The sequence below is a fragment of the Glycine max genome (genome assembly GCF_000004515.6).
Source record: "Glycine max cultivar Williams 82 chromosome 6 unlocalized genomic scaffold, Glycine_max_v4.0 Gm06_scaffold_98, whole genome shotgun sequence".
NCBI classification, from domain to species: domain Eukaryota; kingdom Viridiplantae; phylum Streptophyta; class Magnoliopsida; order Fabales; family Fabaceae; genus Glycine; species Glycine max.
The window spans coordinates 35,478-60,161 of NW_024464668.1; the positions used below are offsets into that span (position 1 = coordinate 35,478).

Genomic DNA, 24,684 nt, shown 5'->3' on the forward strand with positions numbered 1-24,684 from the left:
ATTGCTAGTAAGCTTGAGGTCTTTCCTGGCTCTGAGTTTCGTGTGGCCTATGAAGAAGCCATCAAGTATGGTGGCAGAGTGATACTTGGTGATCGTCCTGTACAGGTTGGATGAGTTTTTTATTTTAGAATATGCCGACTGCTAGTCTTCTAGGATTAATTCTACTTCTCTGTTAATGTAAAATATTTCTCTGAATTATGAAGAGTTGTTGTATTTGAATGTGTTATTCCCAGGATAATATTCATTTTCATTAAGGCCTTGTGTGGTTTCAACATTTACTATTTTGTTACACATGCTTACAACTTGGTTTACATTGTGTGGTTTTGCTGTAGAGCTTTTTTGTTATGCATTAATGGGTTCTTATTTTGATCGACACAGATAACATTAAGGAGAACATGGAGTAAGATGCCCCTTTGGCATAAGACAAAATTTTTATACTCTTTACTTTTCCAAGCAGTTTTTTTATCCAACGCTGATGATCTTAATAAGATGGTAAATTTCATAATCCTCATGCGCTAGAGAAAGTGTGAATTGATAGTGTTTGTGCTAAGTTGTTCTTGTCTATATCCTAACTTGGGTTTGCTTTCTTCAGCTGAATGAAATGGATGACAGTGACATGCTAACACTTGTTATTCAAGAAATGAGTAAGGAGTTTCCAACTTTAATGGAGACTCTTGTGCATGAACGAGATCAGTAAGTCCTATTGCACTTAGTATCAAGTTACAGTTTCATTTATTGCTTCTGTTACATGTCACCTGCTTCTGTTGCTCTTTAAAGAATGCTTCAGTTAACACTTGTCATCCCAGTATGTTACAATTTAGCAGAGGGGTCTGGTGTCTTGGATATGGTTATGGTATTGACATCTTCTGCATATCCTAGCCACCCTAATGATCTGAAATCCAAATACCATGGAGACGTAAACTTCTTACCTTGGGTACCTTTTTTTGTTTCAGAGCATAGGATACAAGAAAACCTTTTAATTAATCATACCGTGGGTTTTTTTTTTTTTTTCGGGGGATATCTAGTTATGCCTTTTGACTAGTAAACCAGGCGGTGGTGGAGCTAAAGGAGAGGAGAAAATTATTAATGTTTTGGGGATGCCATGCATTAGAAATGAAAACTAAATTCTTTATACTTTGAAGAAATTTACATCAGAGCATTCTGGGACTTTAATTGATATCGCTTCCTTACAGATACAATCTGCAGTATATTGTAGTGCTTAGCATCAGGAGGGACAAACTGTTCTCCAAAAAAGCATTTTCTTTATCAGATTATCTAATGATTATATGCATATCAATGTAGAAATTAGTGCAGCTTTCATTTTCCTTTATCTCTTGTTCTCAGAACTACTCGTATGATGAAGAACATGTTCCAGCTTAATAAAATGAAATTTGGCCATAATTGTCTGAAATACTAGTCATCTCTGCCATAGGGTGGGGTTGAGGATGCTATTGTTACTGTAAAAACTTTGGTATGCATGCCTTTCTTGCTTTTGGTAACTAGAGTATCCTTGTAATTTCTACTATCCTGCAGCCCCTTCCCCTATATCTGGTTAAAATTAGACCCTGTGAGGAGACTGTTGATGATTTGCGATACTACTTCAAAGGGTAGCATCAAGGGTGACTCTAAGTTTATAAATTGTACATGATTTGACTTATATTGCGTGTATGCAGATACATGTCCTCCACATTATTAAAAGTGGCGAGTGAGAATAGCTCAGTTGTTGCTGTTGTTGGAAAGGGCCATCTACAGGGAATAAAGAAGCATTGGAAGCAACCTGTGGTGGTCGGTGAACATTTAGTTATTTGTATCATAGACACTGCAATTTAGAATTATTTTTAACCAATTATAATATGAACCGGATTTTTTTTTTCTTATTTTGCAATTTCTTTCTTTCCAAAACCATAGAATTATTCTCTTGTTATTCATTGTCAGATTTTCTTAGCTCAATTTACCTTGCTTTTTACAGATGAAGGATCTAATGACAGTTCCATCTCCTAAACCAGTTGTCTCTGCAACAAGAATCGTTACATCTGTTGGTGCTGCCGTGGCCGGGGTGTCCATTATATCGGGCATCTATCTTTCATGCAAGAAATAACTTTCCTAGTAGAGATGCTGTCATCCACAGGAACGTTGATGTAGGAATTGAAGCATTTAACAGTTGATTCAATCATCAACAAAGTTGATGCATAAATCATTGCTGCAATTTTTTTAAAATCTTTCCATGGAAATAATTAGAATTCCTTACTCTTAGGCATCGATCAATTTTTGGAATAAAAACAATAGTGGTCCCAAAAAACATTACGAAGAATACAAACAGAAAAATAGATGGATACCAAGCAAGCATTAAATCCTTTTTGACTAGCAAGAATAGAAAGTAAAAGGCACAGATTTGAGAGAATATGTTTCTGTCCTTTCAAAGCAAAACTAATGGTAAGCTTTACAGGGAGAGGGAGAAATGAGGAAGAGGTGGAGTAAATTGTAGAAATTCGAATTCAAGCTGACAAATTTATCTCAAATTGCTTATGATCTGATTTAAGGAGACAAAAAAGTGATTTTACAAACCACTAATTTTTAATATAAAAAAATTGTTCTCGATTTTTTTAAGACGTTGCATTGCAAAAAGTAATAGAAAGTTTTCATCTTAATGAATACCATTACATGATTCTCCAATGTCATGAAATGATTTCTTTTTTGAAATAATCCTTCTCTTTCAAACACCCTACCCTCGTTATGTGTACCATTTGTCTAATTGTATTTTTCTCACTTTAGTACGTAGAAAACGAAAGTCATCCAAAAAGAATTAATTACTCATCTTTGATTATGATTAAAAATGAATGATTAATTTCAGAATGTGTCCAAAAATATTTACATTTTATAGATAGATATAGAATATGAACTTTGGTATTGTCTTATTTCATCTTTAAATTACAGTTACAACAAATTCGTCTGTTAAGTGATTAACAATTAAAAAATTGTAATCCTCAACTGGAGAGAGGGATGATTCGTGTTGCGGTTCAATTTCAAACATGCATTGAGCCCTTCAGGTTTTTCTCTCTTAAAATTAACGTTTCTCCATTGTTTTTATTCAACGCTATGTCCTATCCCGTTTATAGCATCTACTAATTGGCACTTTATCCTCTTATACACTACATCTAATAATTGGTTATACACTGCATCTAATAATTGGTTCATATTATAAATTCGTTTACAGCATCTTCCAATTGGCACTTTATCCTATTATGCTCAATGCTATGTCCAATCTCGTTACCCATTTAGTTATTTGTATCATACACACTGCAATTTTATTATAAATTCCTAATAAATATTTTCATTATTTGAGTCCTTGATATATGTAATGATGCGACATTACCCCCAACCATTGATAATATTAAAAACAATCAATCCTGCAACATATTTGAGCCTAAAAAATTAACAACATTATATTCCAATAAAAAAAATCTTCTTATTGGATTCTTTAACCAATATTCTAATAAAACACTACTCGTCCTTTGAAGTTTAAGGTTCTTGGCTTCTTACATGATAATTTGTCCAGGAAAAAGCTATGAATATCTTCGAAATGACCATTTATAGTCATATGATTCAAATAAATATTAAATGAAGAAATATTAAGTCAATGTCACAACTCCAGCTTGGATTGCTGTGGTTTTTGTCACCAAAATTGTTATTAAGATTCAGTCAAAATTATTGCTCATATAACCATGTACATTAATTCTTTAAGCGGATATTAGACAAATCAGATGTCCTTAATATCATCATATGAATCTCTTTTGATCATCCCATCTATGATCAGTGATCACAATCCATATTTCAATTTCCTATAGTCACCCTCATTGTTCAAATCAGTTTGCCTTTACAATGCTGCATAAATAGCAAAACACCAATTAAGGCCACGAATTATCTTAACAAGAAATAAACAAACGGGCATTTCAAAACAAAACCATAGTGAAAATTAAAAGTTGGCTTCAGTGTGTGTAACAATCAGATCATTGATAGAAATCTCACTGAAATCCGCTAAGATAAATAACTTAGCATCATGAGCCAATACAATTTCTCAAGCTAATCTTACAAAAAGAGTTGCAATAATCAGTTGGAACAAAATTTAAAGCTAACAATGAGATTATTAAGTAGACCACATTAAAAATCTTCAAAAACGAAATTATAAAAAATCTGACAAATTTAATTCAGTATGCTCAGACAGCCAAGGGTTTGATAATCAATTTCTGAGAAAGTTCCCAGATCAGAAACTCTAGTCCATAAAATTGCCTCGTCACAGCACACAACGGTAACACTATTTTAATTTCACAAAACAAGAGTAAAAGAAGATATTCCTAGCACAAAATTTGTGTTCTCTTAATAATTTGAATGAACTAATGTTGGTGGCGTTTCCAAGACCATATGGTATTGTTGTTAAACCATCAATCAGGATGACCACTTCATGGATATTGCGTCCGAGCCATTATACCAAGAGGAACAAACTATCCCCCAGAATTGGTAATGGACGCAATAAAAAAACATAGACAATGCAATAATAATCAAATTAAAAAGCTTTCACTGTAATAATTTTTCCGCTGCCCTTTGCAAATCAAAATCAATTCTACTCATAGTAGTGCTCAGTGGAAGGAGAAGTCGTTAAAAATGTGAGCTCACGGCGAAACCATAAGGCAACGTCCACTACCCAAACACACTTGTGTGTTTCGTCTCATCATTGCACTTCTTAACATCAAAATTACTAGTCAGCACAATACGAAGCAGCAATTAACCTAACATTAATCATCATAAGAGAAAAATCAACACAAGATACAATAACTAGCAAAAAGGATAACGTTTTCAAGCAACAATTAAAACATAGGCTTCAGTGTGTGTAACAATCAGATCATTGATAGAAATCTCACTGAAATCCGCTAAGATAATTAAAATTATCATCATAAGCCAATTTTTTTTTTTCAAGCCAATTCAACAAATCAATGATAAATTAAACTAAACAACGTTTAAACGCAAAAAAAATGAAAATTATATATTGGGAAATGTTTATTTTTTATAAAAAAAAACTAATTTACAAAAAACTTGGGAAATTAGGGTTAGGGTGTGCTCAGACAGCCAAGGGTTTGATAATCAACTTCCGAGTAAATTCCCAGATCAGAAACTCTAGTCCACATAAATTGCCTCGTCACCGCACACTAATAACAATTTTACTTTCAAAGAACAAAAAGAGAGAACAGAGATTCATAGCACACAACATAGAAATACAGAAAGTGGTATTCATAAAGATGGAACCTTTTCGACAATTCAGAACCAAACGGAGAAACACGACGAGCGCTGAATCGCTATTTGATTGCAAAGATGAGCGACGGAGAAGAACATGAATAAAAATGAGGCATAGGTTTGATTATATAGGCAGTGAAGAGTGAAACACCAAATTAGGGTTTACAGGGAGAGCGTGGGCCGAACACGAACATGCCCGTAATTTAGAGTGGGCTGGATCATAAACTCCCAAGGGACATGCTACTAGGTGCACCCTGAAACATTGTTGGTGCACCCATCAATTAGGTGAATGGGCAAAATTGTCCTTGTGTAAAAAGAAATAATTCCTTCTTTCGGAAGAAGGTTCTTCCGATAAAACAATTTATTCTACCGAAATAATTTGTTCTACCGGAAGAACCTTCTTCTGAAAAAGCTCTCGGAAGAAGTTCTTCCAGTAGCTTCTCCGAAAGAAGGTTCTTTCGGTAGAACAAATTGTTCTACCGGAAGAACCTTCCTTCTGAAGCTTTCCGGAAGAAGGTTCTTCTGGTAGAACACAAATTGTTCTTTCGGAATAAGGTTCTTCTGGAAAGCTTCCGGAATAAGGTTCTTCCGGAAGATTTTCGAAAGAACCTTCTTCTGGAAGAAGAAATTGTTTTTTTTAACGCAAGAGTAATTTTGCCCATTCACCTAATTGCTGGGTGCACCAGCAATGTTGCTGGGTGCACCTAGCATGTCCCAACTCCCTATCCATACTCCTCATTTCTAGTTTGGGATGAAAAAAATTAGAGCTTTTTTCAAAAAGTAACCATTGTTTAAATTCTAAAAAAATACTAACTAATTATTTAAAAATTTTAATCATTTAATAATTATTTAATTTTTTTCATATCCTTTAAAAAAATACATATATTTTAAACTAGTCTTTTATCATGTGTATTGCATAGGATAAATATTTATTGATATAAGATTGTTTTTAATTGTTGATAATTTATTTTAAAAATATTTAAATTTTATTTTGAAATAAAGATGAAAATGATAAATTAAAAGAAATAAGAGGTTTTTAAAAATATCTTAACTTGTTATCATTGAAAAAATTCTAAAAAAACTCAGGTTGAAAAATAATTCTTTAAAATATTCTTATTTAATATAATTATACTAACTTTTATATATTAAAATATTAGAAAAATACTTTTTTCCTTAAGTAAATGAATATTTGTTGGATCAAGTGACAAAATTTAGTTTCTCTTAAATATGATTTTGGACTTGAGTATCTTAAATAAGATAGATTATACTTTTTGATAAACTTTAAGTGTGATTAAATTCCAAATCGAATATTAATCTTATAATGTGTTCAAACTAAAAAGTTAAAGTCTCTAATTAGGGTGACTAAAAAAATAGTAAATATAGATATGGGAAGAGCTTTGCTCCCTTAGATTATATTGAGAATCAAAACTAATAAATAATGAATAAAAATATACTTTGAATCATAACATATTTTCAATATAGCAAGGGAGACTTTATTGTGCAATTGTGTATTACAATAAATTCTCTCTCTCTTGATTCTACTTCTTATTAACACCATAACATGATTTCCATTCAAACCTAGTAATCACTCCCAACCCTTTCTCGCATCACTTGGAAAAACAATCAAATCATATGGTATCTCATATATCAAGACACCATAGGCCTAGCATAGAATAAGTTACACAGAAAAGTAGACATACAAAATGCACTTAGATGGTCATTATCAAAGAGATTCTTAGTTATTAACTCGTGCACAATGTTTCCTTATCTCTCCTTCAGATCCAAGCTTGACATTAATTCGTCCCATTTTCTCCATAGACTTGGCAAATTCCGCAAAGAATCCTTGAGTTGACTGAAGTTGACTAGCGATAATAGACCTTGTGATAGGACTAGTAAGCAATTCAGCATCTGATTGGAACAAACCCCTTCTCTTAACCACTTGTTTGTAATATCCAAGATCAAATGTATCACGACTTCCAGGGTCCATCTCAATAAGTGAGTTATCATTAATGTTCTTACACTTGAAGGTCTTGAGATTTTTTGCATATCCATTGTCTATTGTTGGGTCTGTGTCACCCTTGCCTGTGAAATTGTATAGACGGGTTGAAATTGATGAACAATGGGCAATACCAATTGTGTGAGCACCTGAAGGAATTGAATTTTTGGCGATTAGAGATAGAGAAATTTAAATGTAGAACAAAAAAAGAAAAAAAAAACTTATATATATGTATATAATTTTTTGGTGTTTCTAGTATTATTCTCAATCACAATGAGAGTTTTATTTAATTGACTTAGGACTTATTTACTTTGAAAAATCTTTTATGTTTTATGTGTTCTTATACTCCCTTCAAACTCAAATATAAATAATAATATATAATTTCACACTAATTATGGTTGTTAACTAAGTTTATTTAATTTTTTGATTATATATATATATATATATATATATATATATAAAGAATTGCATTTTTTAAATTATCCTTAATCATATTTATCGAAGATGTTAATCACATTTTAATTAATTCCTGGATATTTTGAAATAATGACATTAATTAAATAAGGTTGAATGAGTTGAAATTGATTTACATTTCAGTCCACCTAACTTTTTTTTTCTTCTTATAGTTGAGTACGGACGAAGTACAAGTTTTAGAAAACAAAAAGTAATTTAAAAATAAATGTCAGTTTTATAATTAAAAGTGAAAAAAAATAGAAAATGTTTTCTCAACTAGCCTGATGCAAACTTTTATCATGCAACTTGTGTTTAACATACCAACAAGCAAGACAAGGTCATTTGCATCAAGTCCAACATTGCCAAAGAGTGTTAGTTGGGTAGTGAGGTTGTGAAAAGGAGCAGGAAGGCTGCGTAACGGATCTGCTGCTCTAGAGATGAACCCATCCCTTCGTCCTGTTGGAACATTCCAATAGGGTCCACCCTGCAAACCCATCTCAATCATCACAAAACAAGAATCTGACTCATTTCTATTCTATATAAGAAAGCATAGAGAAAACATAGCAGAAACATGAGTTTTTTTTTTAGAATGATGATAATGAAAGTCAAACTTAAATTTCATGCATCTATTCTAACTTCTACCATCAGGCCAACCCTAGTTTGTAACACACAAACACGAATTTAATGCAACATGGACAATTTTAAGGACAGAATAAATTTTTAAAATTATATGGCCACTAATATAGCATATGATATTGATATAACAAATTAAAAGGGAAAAAAATGATGTTTTAAAAATAAAAAAAATTGTTATTATAAATATTCATCATCCCTCCCCCATAATTTTGCATAGCGAAGAGCCTCTGGGCAAAGAAAGTTTTTTGTTATTATAAATATTAAAAGGTGTTATAGTTTATCTCAATTTAAATATATTTTTCATCCTAGTAAATATCTTGATTTTTGCTTTTAATTTATATAATTACTTATGTAATTAGTTTTCCGTTTATGATATATGTGATGAAATAACCTTTCATTCTTAGTCATTTCTTTACAAAACGCTAATATAACTCCATCAAGAGTCGTCATATTGCAACTCTACGTCACAAAAATACTTATACTACAATGCTTGACGGAGCCATGTAAGTGGTTTGTGATGAAGATTGGTAGAAAAAGGACAACAAAAAAAATATAAAGTTTGGGATATTCAAACTATTTGTGAAGTACATATAGTAAAATTTTCAACAGAAGTACAACACAATATGAATTTTCCATACAAATAAGATTAAATTTAACTATTATTTATTATATTCTTAATTATAAAATTCTTTCAATTAATTGAGAGTTTAAAAGATGAAGTAAGTACTTACAGTGGCATGAATAGAGTCTCTGGCAGTCAAAGCCAAGATATCAGCACAAGAGACTACACCAGGGCATTCAGCTTCAACAAGCCTCTTTATTGCTTCAATGAAGCCAAAGCCTCGGAGTGTAAGATTTGGAATAGCGTCCTTTTCAGCTTGATTCCCTGGTGTTGAGTCCACAAGCACTGATCCATCACAACCCTGAAATTAATATTAATATATATACACTACACGTTAATTAATGTTACCTCCTCATCAGTTTAACAAAATAGTCATCAATTAACTAGAAAATGAAACCATAAATATGTGCATACATTGACAAAACAATCATGGAAGTGCAATCTTATGAGAGCAGCTGCTAGTGATGGAGCGTTGTGGATATGCTCAACAACGTACTTCAGAATTATTTGCTCAGCCTTTGGACAACTTTTGGCATAGAAACCAAGCTGCAATTGAGCTTGAGTTGATCCAATTAGTGCTATAAGGCAAATAATCAAAGCCTTGAAGTAACTCTGGCTACCCATTTGTGCTTATTTGGATGAGACCTTAATTGCCAGAGAACTATATATAGAGGATATAAAAGCTCAGAAACTTCTTGCAAGAAGCAACTTCATTTCTATGGTTGAATTAAGACAGTGCTAGTTATTTATAGTCCTCAGCTTGTGTTACAACTAACGGGGCAAACTATAGAGATGGTCCATGCAGCATGTGACGTACATGTTACTTTACCTTATCTTTCAATTTAAAAATGTTAGTAGTCTAATAAAAAAATTGAGAACTTATATTTATACAACAAATTCGTACAATTCTTTTTATAACAAAAAGATAAGAAGAGAAATTAAAGTGTGTGCTAATATATAAAACAGATGTGATGAAGAAGAAGAATGAAAAAAATATATATTATTGCAAAAAAATGTTGTAAGAAAATATTATATGAATGCATCTCTAAAAATTAATTAGTTAGTTGGGCATGTCTATCAATCCATTTTTAAACTTGGCATATATATAACATATTCCACCGGTCATATTAATTTAATTTATCGTCCGATTGTTTGTATAATAGTAAAATTTTAAAGAGTTTCTTGCGGTGGTTAACTCTAATGTACAAGGAATTGATGTGAACTTCCTAACAGCAAATATAATTACTGTTCAGAAACAGGTTTTAAGGAGGATTTTAAGAATGAATAATTGACTTGCTTGCTATATATGTGAGGCTACATACATGCTTTATCCTGTAGTACACTTGAGCTGTCCATTGTTGAAATTAAATTAACGGTATCTTCTTGCAGCCACCTATGGACAAATTGTTTGGATATAAGTCATTAGAACGTGGCACATGAATTATAGAGTGGGTGAAGCACAGTTGCATGGTTCTAATCATTATGATTATAATATAAACACTTAAACACTAGATAACGATAAAGATAGAGACAAATTGATAGTCGTCCGTGAAGTACTTTTGAAAGACAGAGTAAGGGTATGTTTGGGTGAACACATTAATTATTAAGGATTTTTTTAGTAAGTATTATTGTCATATAAGCATTTATATATAGGTTATTTTTATAATTAAAGAGAAAATAAGATTAAATTGTTTTTCATATAAATTATAAGTTGCTTTTATAAATTATATATCCTAAAAAGCTTATTAAAATAAACGGAAAACAACTTATAGATATATCATATATATATTTTTTTCAATAGCTTCTATGAATACTTATATCATAAGATAAAGTCAAATAAATTGTAAATACATTCTTTGAAACGAACCCTAAATCCCATATATGTACTACTAGAAGGTATTGAGTGATCTTGAGAACAGCAGTACTATAAAGAGAAAGGAAAAAAAGAAGTCATCATAAAGATACTGTCTTAAACTTATGTTGAAAATAATCACTTACTTTTAATTTTTTTAATAAAAATAACGACTATTACTTCGAAATGAATTGATTTTAACATATGCTTAATTTGTAAGTGCATGTTATGTAAACGTTGAAAAGTTGAGATTGCTTTGCTGGGATCTCATCTCAAGACACGTGCAAGTTAAGTTGACTATGTCTATAAGCAATTAAGCATTGCAATGAAAAGGTTTAAAATAACAAGTCAAAACTATGTAAAGGGAGATTGTTATGGCTAATGTTGTGGAGAGAAAATCGTAACGTGGGCGTGACCAACATTACTTGCTTAACTGATCGACCAGCCTACCTTCAAAGTTCAAACGGATATGGATAACTGAGAGCAGCCCTCCACTATGACTTGGAATTTCTCAACATTACAAATTTATAATGCATGGTATCTATTTCTCTTTTTGTATAAAAAATATCTATTTATCTTTCGGGTATTTTTTTAAGAAGAAAAACTCATTTAACGTTATGTGATTAATTATAATATAAGTAGGTTTTGAACCATCCGGCTGGAAAACCAATAATAGAAGTGTTTGCATCTTTCAGGCTTGATGTGTGAAAGGTTGTGAATTGTTTCATTGGTACGTGGATCGACTAACTAATAGAAGCACTAATACATTCCAAACTTGACGCTTGAAGGACTATGAACTAGCTTGTTGGTAGGTCGACTACTGAAAGTGTGAGTTCTTTGAGAGTCCTAGATGGATCAATGAAGATGCTCTCACTTTAATTGCTAATAACATCCACAATAAAATAATTTTCTTTAGCTGCTTTTAACTTTTTTTAATAAACTTAAACTTAATCTTTAGTGAAACCTATTTAAATAAATTTATTTCAATAATGTTTCTTTTATTTTGAATGAACTTGAGTATCCCTTAGTTGAGAATCAATAACTAATTCATCAAAAGTATTGAGATTCATTTATGAGATTCACATTAACTTTCAATAAATATTTTCAATAATGTGCTAAAGAGGAGGTCAATCCCAAGTCTAATGTCTTCTATAACTGTGGAGGGTGAGTGTTATCTTTGAATCTTCATTGATTAATATATCCTTGTTAGTCCTTTCATATGAATTTATGTGATTTAATGAGTTAATGGAGTCCGTCACATGATTAACACATAAGTTAGTCCATCAATCATGCATTGATCCACATGATTTTTAAAACACGAGAACTATAAATTAATTTGGACCATACAAAATCAAATGATAATTGTCAAGATTAAAAAATATTTAATAATTACATGATCGCTTTAAAATGTTATGATAATTTTTCTTTTAATCTTTATCATTCAAATAAGATCTAATGATCTATATTTGTGGTTCTTACTTCTCAAAATAAAAGTGTTCTCCTCACCCTTCCCAATGTATGTTTTGTGTATAATAATTTAAATTGTTCATTATAAATTCAAATATATTTAATTAATTATCATAATATTTAACTAGAATATAATTTATATATTAAAAATATTTATATATTATAAATATTAGTCATTTAAAATGTATATTTATTCTACATAATGCACATGATAAAATATTAGTTCTAATATAGATAAAATTATTTAAGTATTTTGGGTAAAAAATAATTTAATATTTGAAAAAATAAAATAACATTTTTCTATTTACACAATTCGTATTGAGTATTAAAATAAGTGTATAATTATATAATTTATAAAAAATTTCCGAAATAATGAAAAAAATGACTCATACAATTATATTATTAAATATTGAATATGTGAGTCTTGGCATTCTCTTTTATAGATATAAATTAGGCTTAGATTCATTTATCTTAGAATACAAATTTATTAATTAAATTTACTGACAATTATCTTAACTATGTTCTAAACATTTAATTATTATAAAAAAAAACTTCATAGATATATAACATTTAAAATAGTCCATGCTAATGAAGAAAAAGATCAAGTAATATATGAAAATTATTGCATGTATTAAAGTGTAATGTGATTAACTCCATGTCATATTGTCATTCCCTTCAGATATGTGAAATTATAAGAGAAATATGAATATTTAATACAAACAATAAATAAGAAAAATAGGGAAAAAGAGTAACTTCAAAAAATAAAAAAAGAATAATTTAAAAGTACGAGTAGCTGAGATTTGAAAAATAATAATATAAAATGAAAATTTTAAAATTGAGAATGATTAATATGATAATCTTATCCTAAAAGGACAATTTAAAATCATTACTGATTTGAGAGTTTTTTAAAATTATATAAAAGAGTGATAAATGGTTATAAATTCACGTATTACTATGATATAAAGAGATTACAATATAAATATATCCTTGATATTCATAATAATGAGGTCTTTAAGAGTTACTTTTGCTTAATCCAATCCCACCGACACAAGTGGTCAAATCTATCATCTTCATCATTTAACTCCTTATGAATATTTTAAAATGGGTATACAAAAAATTCAATTCATCATTATATATCTTAAAATTAACTAAACATTTTCAAGATATTAATAATTAATAAAAATGAATAAAATATGTAACTTTACTAGTGAAGGACGTAAACTGCAAAAAGGAGAAGAGGCTGAATACATTGACCCCAAATTGGAGGACGAATTTTAAACTAGTTCTTGCAATGTTTTTAATTCTGGCCCACAAGAGTTTGGTAGGATGTCAAAGGTGATACTGCATGCGTAGTAGCCAACTTGATGTGTAAGGGATCAATGAGTGCTCAAATTAAACCCTAAAAAATCTACATTACTACTGTATGTCAAAAGCAAACAATATATATTTTAAGTCAAATAGGTAAAGTCTATATATAATTAAAACGTCAGATATATCTTGCATGGTTTTGGATCTACAATGCTTCGTGTACTAATTCATAATCCATATTAACCAATGATTAGTTTTCATCAATAAAGAATAGTCTTCTTTACAAAGGAGTACGAGCTTAATAACGACATGCAGTAAAAAATGGAAATAATTGGAAACAAAATAGAAAACGATTCAGATCACCTGGCTCAGGCTGCTTTTCATTTTTAAGTAAGAGGGTGGTTTCAATATTAGCTTGTAATTTTTTCGTTATATATATATATATGTGTGTGTGTGTGGTCCTTTTATTTAAATAATTAATTAAATCAATGTGCCATGGTATTAGGTAAGGAAAAGGAATAGCTCCAGCATAACCATTTTGTTTGCCAGCGTCCGAGTGTTATGCTCGAATATTATATAGGTAAATGACCCATTTGAATAATTATTAACATATGGGTCATTTTATGAATAACAAACACCATATAAATAAAGAAAATTTAAATTCATGTTGCGTAGTTTCTCTTCTAAAGATTCACCAAATGGAACTGTGTGGATCGATCATATCACATGCATGTTTTTACTTTTGACCTTGACATGCAAATAACTATAATTTTTTTTTTTTGTTTTGGTTATCGTTTATCAGACTTATATATGATATGTAACTGTTATAGCTAGCCTATGAAAATCATATAAACTCGGTAAATTTCTATGAAATGCTGAAATATCGATCGGACCTATGATATAAAATTCAAATGCTCCAACACATGCAAGGAAAGTTGCTGGCTGCTCTGCATTTTCATGATTGCATGTCTAGGGAGAGTCATAATTTCCAGCTTGGCACCTTGAAATATCGAGCATATCTACTTCAAACAGCTTATTGTTGGTCTGTCACTCTCTCAACAGTCTTATATTTGTCATGTATACATGACAAATATATAGAGGATAAATAGAAGGAGGGAAGAAACTCATGTTTGAATTGTCGTTACGGTAACTTGAACTTATATTTTGAGAAGTAAAACCATCAAATATTTAACTTGAACTTATATTTTGGACTGCCATAAGTGTATCGCAAAAATAAACATGTACAAATTAGTGCGTTTGGTGAAAATATTAGGTGGTCTTTGATCATTAATTACTTTATAGTTCTCATCAAATTCTATATGATACATAATCATGTTTTATTAATTTTTTTTTATTAATTAAAAAACTTAAATATTTGTCACATTAAAAATTGGTTAAAATTATGAATAGGTGGTGATCGAGAATCCCTAATAATTTTCGTGTTTGGTTGTATGGTAATAAAAAAGTTGAGATGAATAAGAATGTGTACAACATCTTTTTATTCTCTTTGCAAAACAACGTAAAAATGTTATTCTAAATTTTTTTTCCATAAAAAATAAATCAATCTTCTTTATACGTGACAATCCTTCGTTTTCCAAAAGGAAAACATTTTTTTTAAGTAATTGAATGTTTAAAAAATAATTGTTCTTTAACATAAAATTTCATCATATCTTTTTTTTATACTTTTTTTCTATTTCTTTCTTTCATATTTTTTTCTTAGTTTTATTAAACTAAACATCCTTATTTTCATTATATTTCTCACTCATTTGATTTTAATAAAGAAATAATAACAAGTATGTTATTAACTCTGGTTCTAGAATAAAATACACTTATTTATTTCTTAATTATTAAAAGACCACAAACAATATTAATTAAAGAATTAAAAATATTTTTCTTACATTTATATATATAGAGAGAGAGAAAAAAAAGGAGACCGAATTTGATAAAATGCTAACAATGTAACTATGTAAGTGTAAGTGGTCAATGTAGACCAACCATTATTTGTCTTTTTCAAAATCAAATTGGGCAATCCTGAGTGAAAAAAAAAAATCAAACCAAAAATAATAAGTATATCAAAAAAGGGTCCACACAGACCCAATTTACAATCAGACGATACAAGAAATAGAAAAATAAATTTGTAAAAAAAAAATGATGCTAGTTTCAGATATGCAGCGAAGGGTATCAACAAGTATAGTTATGAGTGGCATTGAAATTAATTTTTTTAAGTAAAATATTAAGTATTATGGATAAAAAAATATAATTAATTTTTTTTCCACTAAGTTTTCTAATAAATATTAGTCATATTCATACTTCTTTAAGTAAGATCTTATATTCGAATATTGTGAATAGAAAAATTAATTAAAAGAAACCAATTCTCTAACAATTATTAGTTATACTCATAATTAATTTTCTTACATTATATGGCCCCTATTCAAAATAATAGATATAGGTACTTATATTTATTTGATAATCATGTTGTTTGTGTAAAGTATTTATTAGTTTTTTGACTAATTTTTGTAGAGAAACTTAATTAATAACTTTTAATAGTATTTTTCTTTTTAATTATTTTTCTTCATCTATAAGATTTGAAATCAAAAGCTTGTTTACGACAAGCCTAATTTCATTTTTATACAAGTTTTTAAAAATATAATCATATTTTACATAAAAAAATAAACACAAAATCTCATTATAAATTATACATTTGATTATATTAAGCAAAAAAAGATGCATCACAATTTATGTTACCCAAAAATTACGTGCATGCACACAAATATTTATATATAAAGTTATATCTAAAAGAAACAAAAAAATATACACAATAAGAACACAATTTTTTTAAGCAAATTTTATTTGTTAAAAATCCTCTTCATTTTCATTTTCTTTTTCTTTTTCTTTCTCTCTTTCTTTTTCCTCGCATCATATTTTTTTTCTTTACTAGTATACTAACTTTTAGTTTTAATTTCTTTGTAATCTGAGTTGCTGTTTATGTTTGTTATGCTGTTAAAAATATAACCACTTTAACTTATTATAATAGATTCATTACATGTTAATATGTCACCCTTCAAAATTCATTTGAAATAAATTTATGAATATAACATGTTAGAAAAAAAAAAGATTAAGTTAGTTTTTGATTCTCTAATTTATTATTTAAGTTTAATTTGGTCCTCAATTATTTTGGGTTCAATTCGATCTTTTAATTTTTAAAATTGATTCAATTTGATCCTCTAATTTTAAAATCAATATATTTTTTTTGGAAAAATATATATTTTGTGATGATTTAAAATCACTTAGTAGCAATTATAAAACCATCACAAAATGTAATTTTTTATAAGTTAGACCGAATGACCAAATTAAATAAATTTAAAAAAAAAATAGAGAATCAAATTAAAAAAACTAAAGACCAAATTAAATTTAAAAAATAAATTAGATGACTAAAAAAATAATTTAACGAAAAAAAAACTAAATCTTTTGTAGTGTCTACTTACATGTCATATTTTAATTTGAATAAAAAAAATAAAATCAGAAAATTAATACAAAATTATACATTTTTTAAAAGATTTTTAGGATCCCTTTTGACCATGAGCCTTGAGACATCACACTTCTAAACTATATCCTGGCCTTAGTCATACCCTGTATACTTTTTACTAATAAGATGGTTAGCAAAAAGATGTGTAGCAAGGATTTTTCTTGAGCCTTAACGTGAAAATTCAGTCATAATCCTTAAGGGCCACTGTGTCTATAAATTAGAAGCACAAATAATAGAGAGGGGTTACCCATTTTCAATCAAGCTTCTGAAGATAAAATAGATCACTCACTCATTTAATCAGAGATTTCACGCACTCAAGTATCCAGGCCAGGCACCACCTTTGATCTTTCAAAGCCTAGGTATCCAATTGCCTCCTTGTTTGTATTTGTGTATTCACAATTCATCACTTTGAAACATCACCAGTTCATAATGTAATTTTTTCCTTCTTGAAATAATGTAATCCTTAAATGTAAGGACTGTTCAAATAAAAATGAAAAAAGGATCATCCTTGAATTTGTTTATTTTAAATCATAGTTTGGGTCAGGCCTTGCGGGTAAACTTCCAAATCAGGTCCGTTTCAATCTTATTTAATATTTGCTATTTCCATCTTCCTCTGTGTGTGCGCTTTTATTGTGCCTTAATAAAGAAAGAACGAAAGAATTATTTGAATGGTAATAAATTTCCAACGTAAAAGAGAAGACTTTATTGCACAATTGTGTATTACAACTTCTCATGATCAATTCAACTTCTTATTCCCACCATAACATGATTTCCCTTCAAGCATGGAAATCACTCTCAAATCTTTCCCACACCACTTGGTAAAACAATCAAACCATAACCATAAGGTATCTCATATATCAAAAAACCATTGGCATAACATAAATAACGAAACCAAAACTAAAGTGTTAAAAAGCAAACATAGAAGTTGCACTGGGACGAATCATTCTCAACAAATTCTTAGCTATTTACTCGTGCACATTGTTTCCTTATTTCTCCTTCTGTTCCAGTCTTGACATTAATTCGTCCCATTTTTTCCATGGACTTGGCAAATTCTGCAAAAAATCCTTGAGTTGATTGAAGTTGTCTGGCAATAATAGCTCTTGTGGTAGAACTTTCAAGCAATGCAGCATCTGATTGAAACAAACCCCTTCTCTTAACCACTTGTTTAAAATAACCAAGATCAAATGTGTTCCGACTTCCCGGGTCCATCTCAATAAGTGTAGTGTTGTCATTGATGTTCTTGCACTTAAAGGTCTTAAGATTTTTTGCATATTCATTATCCAGAGTTGGATCAGTGTCACCCTTACCCGTAAAATTGTATAAACGGGTTGCAATTGAAGAACAATGAGAAACACCAATAGTTTGAGCACCTAAGGAAATTGAATCTTTGGTGATTAGGATCAAAGAAATTAAAATGTGTAACAAAGAAAATGACAAAACTTACATATAATTTTCTTACATGATTTTGATATTGTACAATCAAAATTAGTGCTTTACCATGATAACTTATGTTCCTTTAATGTTAACTTTCAGATTTAAATATGTTTTTAGTCTTTTAAATTTAGAGTAAATTAATTTTTTGTCTTTCAAATTTAATATTCATCCTTCTAGTCCTGTAATTTTTAAAAAGTTGATTTTAATCCATTCGTCCAAATATCGTTAAAGATTTGCTTACATAGCTAATAAATTACGTACAAGATATTTATGTGACAACCTATTTTGATTTTGTATTCTTATTATCAAAAACCTCACATGCATGTTTTCCTTTCAAAGTATTTATTTTGACAGCATTCGGAAATAGGGTATTTGGAGGGAGGGACTAAAACAATTTTTTTTCAAAAATTAAATATCAATTTTTAAATTTTAAGGACAAAAATAAACTTATCTTAAATTTAAAGGTTAAAAACATATTTAAACCTAATTTATAGTACAAAACTAAAGAATTTTGACATACCAGAAAGCAAGACAAGGTCGTTTACATCAAGTCCAACATTGCCAAAGAGTGTTAGGAGGGTAGTGAGGTTGTGAAATGGAGCAGGCAAGCTAAGCAATGCCTCTTCTGCTTTAGAGATTACCCCGTCCCTTCGACCTGTTGGAACATTCCAATAGGGTCCACCCTGCAAACACAAGACAATGGCAGAATAACAACATGGGCCATTTCATTTCTATTCTATAAAAGAAAGCCTTGAGAAAACATGACACAAATATGGATATTTAACTATATATAACTTAACACCTAGCCAGTACTCTTGCACATCACTTTTTCACCATTCATTCTCTAAATTATTATTTGATTCTAATTGTCTTGGTTCATCTATGCGTACGTGGGTTTGAATGTTTGAATGGAGTTCATAAAATTGATTTAGAAAGTAATTTGATTTATGTTTAAATATTTTTATTATAAAGTAAATTTGACGGTAAAATTTAATATAAATTTTTTATCAACACATGACCTACTCAAAATTACTTCAATCTATAATTATAAATTATTCTCTAACATAAAACTAAACATATAAAAATTTATGCAGAATCAATTCTATACTCACAATCTTCCCAAAAATAAAACCAAACAAACAGCATGTATTTCAATGACTCTAATTTCTTTTCTTTCTTTTACTTTTACTACTTAACACAAACTCACTTATTGCCAGAAAGTTTTCCTTGCTTTGCTGGAAATTATATTACATTTTGAATACATGTTGGATACAGATTAACTATTATTCTAAGTGACCATATTTCCTTAGAGATGAGGATGAAACAAGTACTTACAATGGAATGAACAGAGTCTCTGGCAGTCAAAGCCAGGATATCAGCGCAAGAGACTACACCAGGGCATTCAGCTTCAACAACACTCTTTATTGTGTCAATGAAGCCAAAGCCTCGAAGAGTAAGATTTGGAGGAGAATCCTTTTCAGCTTGATTGCCTTGTGTTGAGTTCACAAGCACTGATCCATCACAACCCTGAAATTAATTAATATATACTACATGTTAATGTTACATTAAATCATACCTCCTAACTTTAACAAAATAGCCATTGACTAGAAAATGAAACATAAATTATGTGCATACATTGACAAAACAATCGTGGAAGTGCATTCTTATGAGAGCAGCTGCTAGTGATGGAGCATTTCGGATATGCTCAACAACATACTTCAAAATTATTTTCTCAGCCTTTGGACAGCTTTTGGCATAGAAACCAAGCTGCAACTGAGCTTGAGTTGATCCAATTAGTGCTATAAGAATAATAATCAAAGCCTTGAAGTAACTCTGGCTCTCCATTTCCACTTAGTTGGCTGAGACCTTAGTTGCCACCACTTGCCAGATAATCTCTATGGTTGATATCAGAATAGTGCCCAGTTATTTATAGTCCTAAGCTTTTGTTACAACTAACGAGGCAAATCATAAAGATGGTCCATGCAGCATGTGACGTACATGTTACTTTACCATATCTTTCAATTTAATAATGGAATAACCATATAACATAGTACCTTTTTGTCCCAAATTTTATTAGTTTGTGTTTGTATGAGCACAGGCAAAATTGTTTTTGAAAGAAAATGATTTTTATAAAATTGATTTTAAAGTAATATAATTTATGTTTAAATATTTTTATTATAAAATCAAGTTAGAAATAAAATTGAATATAACTTTTTTTTATCTAACACAAAAATGACTCAAATTTGTTTCAACTTAAAATTATTTTTGAATCCAGAATTAATTTCAAACTCTTCTTCAACATGAAATCATCAAATCAAGCATGCGAAAATTTATGTAAAACCAATTTTCCAACCTGAAACCAAATAAGTAATTAGTAAAACTCATTTTTAGTTTTGTGTTTAAAGATTTCATTTTAATCTTTTAAACTTGTAACACAGCAAATTTGGTTCTTCTCTTATTTTAAAACTAACACCGACAATATTTTACATTTTAATATAGAAGTGATAATAATCGTCAATTTTTTCATTAAGTTTTAAAAAATTATAAATCTCATATTCTAAATTCTCATCTTTCTCAGCACCTTTAATTATACTAAACAGCTCCTTAAAGAAAAAAATTGCAAACACAAAAAAAAGGTACTGTGGCAGGTGAAAATAAAGCCATTGCACAAATTGCATTTGCTAATTTTTTTTTCTTATGTTTGGTGGCGGCGTCTTCAAACTTTTACGAGGTTTGAAGTGTACAACGAATCTTTCTGGAATTAAATTAACGGCGGCTTCTTGCGCAGCCACCTATGGACAAAATTGTTTGGATATAAGAAATGAGAACGGTTGCATGATTTTAATCATTATCAGAATAATATAAACATTAAACACTTAATAACGACAAAAAAATTATAAGAGACACAGAAGTCCAGTGAGTGTATTTTTTTTAAGGCTTGTGATTATGAGCACTCGTATATCACAAATACTTATCCAAGAATGTGTTTTTTTATAGGGATTTGATTATATTTTTTAGAATAATATTTATCGAAATGTTAATTATTCCTATGTTAATCATATTAAAAATGTTTGATAAATATTTTTAAATTTATTTTAATTTAACAGAAAATGCTAAGTAAATAAATAAATATAAATGAGGTAGAATAATAAAAAAGTAGAAATTTATTTTAAATATTTTCGTGATAATATAATATTCTCATCTTTTAAATGATAGGAAGATGAAAAAATATGTGTAATTGAATTACTCGGAATGAATTGTTTAAAAATAATTTTTATTATCTTCTAACAAACATAAAAATATATATCCTCATTTCTATATTTTTAGAAATTCAATAAGTTTTCATCAAACAAACAATTCTTAATATTTTTTTTTTTTTGCCTATCATGCTATCACATTATCACATCATACGAGCTTATACTTATCTTTGTTATCCCTCGCTCTTTCTTTGCAAATCTATTAACCTTAGGTGTTTCATCCCATATGATCAAGGCAGCTAGTATGTTTAACAATTTTGCTTTCAAACTTCCTTGCTTAATAGAACATCAAGAATTTTCATTCAATAATAATGGCATTAAAAATTGAGAATGAGCTGTTTCACCACCATGAAGCAAAAGAGATGCAATATCACTTGAAGCTATATTTAACACAATTTTTTTTTTAATCTCAATTTATAAGACAGTGTCTTCCATAAGAAAGTTTACCGGTACCTCTATAACCATAAACAAAAAATAATCCAACTTGGTTGGAATTACATGATCATACACATTTTTTATCCTCATTAAGTATGATAACATGTTGATCAAATAATATCCACATTTCATTCACATCATAATTGAGCTCATTGAACAAAAACACATTACCATGCTGATATTAATCATAATCAATGGCATTGACTCAAACTCCTTCAAAGATCTCCCATTTGACACCATCATCTTCTCAATCTCAATCAAACAAAGCTTTTTAATTATATCATCTTCAATGTGAAGATCTAAAAAAAGATTATTATAAAAAATGATAATACATTTAAGATGAAAAAACATTACTTGGTAAGTTCAATTCTTTCCTCTTGTCAATACCATCAGACAATAAATTCCAAGTTTTTTCCCCAAACAATTGAAAAATTAGCAATAGAGTTGGATAAAAGTAAGATGACAAGATAATGACCTGAATCAAAATTAAAAGTTTATTTAATACCATCAATAAATTCTTTATCATCGTATAGAAGTACAAGAGCTATGCATGCATCATGAAATGTATCATATATTTTTCCTTTGTCAATCCTCAAATCGTCAAATGAAGTGCACCCAACTTGAACATAGCAACATCCTTAAATAATACAACTTGCCAAATCGAGGAGAAAAAAAAATTCAACCTTCCAATTGCAAGACCATTTTTCCTTGGACGTCATTTTTGTAAGTCATTATTGAATACAAAATATTCACGAAACTGTTGGTAAGTAAATTTTTGAGCTTCTGGATATCTAACATTAGTGTTCATCCAAGCAAAAAACAAAGTCCTGTTTTCAAATTTTCTAGCAAAAACATAATCAATTCTTTCTTGATCTCCAAAACAAACAAATTCATTATTAGGCAAATGAGAGTTCAACTTTTGAATTGCAGGTCATCTCATATGTATATCAAAAGCAAAGATACGCCATATTGATTCACATGGTGACAAATATCTGAATTAAAAAAATGAAAAATAAAAACAAAAATTTATAACTAACAAAATTAAATAAATTAAATTATCTGCAATCATAATATTGTTTGATTTCATCACTGAAGTGTTATGTCTTGTCTGAAGTTTCATTATTTGACAACGACATAATAACTCGGTCAACCCCTTTGTTGATATATTTAAATAAATATTTGATGGTTACAATATTGAATATTAATGTTAGCTTGATACTTCATCAATAACATTAGAATGTATGAGACAATGAATCTATTTATCCAATTTAACACCCTTACGTGTTATATGTAAACTTGTATCTCTCCTATAAATTGCAAACCTATTATCATCAATTGATGTGCTTAAATTATATTCTTAGAAAATAACTTAGAATATTTTTCATCCTTCATACGATTATGTTGCACAGGAAATTATATTTTCATTATTTTTTTTCACCCCTTCAATAAACAACGAAAATACAATTCCATTTAAATTATATAACATGATTGTATTTTTGTGAAAATAATAATAAAAAAAAAAGATATCAGCCCTTGACAGGGGCCAATATCAATGAAACTAAGGCCGATAGCAACTCCCTTATCAAAATTGGGTTGGAAGCCCAAATTTTCATTAATTGCAATACATTCAATACACCTAAAAAAAATAGTATAAAATAAAGTGATTCTCATTCACGCCTCACGATGTGGCCTTTTTTTAAAAATTTAAAAAATGTTTTTTTAATAATTTAGATAAACACATAAAGAAACATAAAACTATTTATTTTATTAAATATTTATTTTTTTTAAGTTTAAATAAAACTAACTTGATCCAATTAATATCATACCCGTTTAGCAATACTTCTTTTATTTAATATAAATTTGTTCTACTAAAAAAGAATACGAATAATACATATTTAATTCAATTTTTGTATTTTTGATTAATTTTATCTTGATTATTATTTGAATTTAAATCCTGCCTAGGTTAGCTTTGCTATTCTTAGCCGGTCCCAAGTCCGGATAAAAGGAGAGGGTTGTGTTAGGCTTTTGACAGCCAACGTAAAACTTTGTCGAATCTCTATGACATGGATCAATTACGTAATAATGTGAATGCTAGGTCGTTGCCCGGAAGCAACGCGCTGTATGGCTCGAGTACAGTGTCAAAAGAGCAAGGACCGCTGCATCGTCGCCCGGATGTAGTGAAAAGTAAGCAAGGGTTCCCACATTTTCGTGAACGGGTGTGGGTAAAGAAGCTAGTTCATGACAGGGGGATTCGCTTTGGTACATGGAATATAGGCACACTTACTGGAAAATCTATGGAAATAGTGGATGTTATGGTGAGGAGGAAGATCAATTTTATGTGCCTACAAGAAACTAAGTGGACAGGTGAAAAAGCGAAAGAATTAGACAACTCGGGATTAAGCTGTGGTATAC

The 24,684-nt window shown here is 29.4% G+C and overlaps 3 protein-coding genes, 1 long non-coding RNA gene and 6 other non-coding genes across 10 annotated transcripts in view; 1 reads left to right on the forward strand and 9 right to left on the reverse strand.

The window, feature by feature from the left end:
- LOC100785126 (traB domain-containing protein) overlaps positions 1-2,194 on the forward strand; it is a 3,865-nt gene extending 1,671 nt beyond the window's left edge. The window contains exons 5-9 of the mRNA XM_014776821.3: positions 1-105; positions 379-492; positions 593-693; positions 1,674-1,785; positions 1,970-2,194. Of these exons, the coding sequence (XP_014632307.1) occupies positions 1-105; positions 379-492; positions 593-693; positions 1,674-1,785; positions 1,970-2,098 (561 nt within the window). The 3' untranslated portion in view covers positions 2,099-2,194. The remainder of the gene's footprint in view (positions 106-378; positions 493-592; positions 694-1,673; positions 1,786-1,969) is intronic.
- Positions 2,195-3,629: 1,435 nt separating this feature from the next.
- LOC102667226 (uncharacterized) lies at positions 3,630-5,575 on the reverse strand. The gene is made up of 2 exons (XR_414972.4): positions 5,299-5,575; positions 3,630-4,784 (listed from the first exon to the last, which is right to left on the reverse strand). It is a non-coding gene; the product is annotated as an uncharacterized lncRNA (long non-coding RNA).
- On the reverse strand, positions 3,982-4,065 carry LOC113002017 (small nucleolar RNA R11/Z151). The gene has a single exon (XR_003267546.1). It is a non-coding gene; the product is annotated as a small nucleolar RNA R11/Z151 (small nucleolar RNA).
- LOC113002012 (small nucleolar RNA Z157/R69/R10) lies at positions 4,207-4,304 on the reverse strand. Its single transcript, XR_003267541.1, has one exon. It is a non-coding gene; the product is annotated as a small nucleolar RNA Z157/R69/R10 (small nucleolar RNA).
- On the reverse strand, positions 4,393-4,517 carry LOC113002028 (small nucleolar RNA snoR80). Its single transcript, XR_003267556.1, has one exon. It is a non-coding gene; the product is annotated as a small nucleolar RNA snoR80 (small nucleolar RNA).
- LOC113002019 (small nucleolar RNA Z152/R70/R12) lies at positions 4,630-4,736 on the reverse strand. Its single transcript, XR_003267547.1, has one exon. It is a non-coding gene; the product is annotated as a small nucleolar RNA Z152/R70/R12 (small nucleolar RNA).
- Positions 4,872-4,956, reverse strand: LOC113002016 (small nucleolar RNA R11/Z151). The gene has a single exon (XR_003267545.1). It is a non-coding gene; the product is annotated as a small nucleolar RNA R11/Z151 (small nucleolar RNA).
- Positions 5,106-5,204, reverse strand: LOC113002011 (small nucleolar RNA Z157/R69/R10). Its single transcript, XR_003267540.1, has one exon. It is a non-coding gene; the product is annotated as a small nucleolar RNA Z157/R69/R10 (small nucleolar RNA).
- A 1,170-nt stretch (positions 5,576-6,745) lies between the features above and the next one.
- On the reverse strand, positions 6,746-9,718 carry PC7 (peroxidase). The gene is made up of 4 exons (NM_001348940.1): positions 9,408-9,718; positions 9,103-9,294; positions 8,057-8,219; positions 6,746-7,431 (listed from the first exon to the last, which is right to left on the reverse strand). Exons 1-4 carry the CDS (start codon positions 9,615-9,617, stop codon positions 7,022-7,024), a joined length of 975 nt encoding a protein of 324 aa, NP_001335869.1. The 5' UTR covers positions 9,618-9,718; the 3' UTR covers positions 6,746-7,021.
- Positions 9,719-17,825: 8,107 nt separating this feature from the next.
- On the reverse strand, positions 17,826-20,477 carry LOC100785662 (peroxidase 3). The gene is made up of 4 exons (XM_006582279.4): positions 20,216-20,477; positions 19,916-20,107; positions 19,101-19,263; positions 17,826-18,516 (listed from the first exon to the last, which is right to left on the reverse strand). The coding sequence occupies exons 1-4, from the start codon at positions 20,423-20,425 to the stop codon at positions 18,104-18,106; spliced, it is 978 nt and encodes a 325-aa protein (XP_006582342.1). The 5' UTR covers positions 20,426-20,477; the 3' UTR covers positions 17,826-18,103.
- Between the last annotated feature and the right edge of the window lie 4,207 nt (positions 20,478-24,684).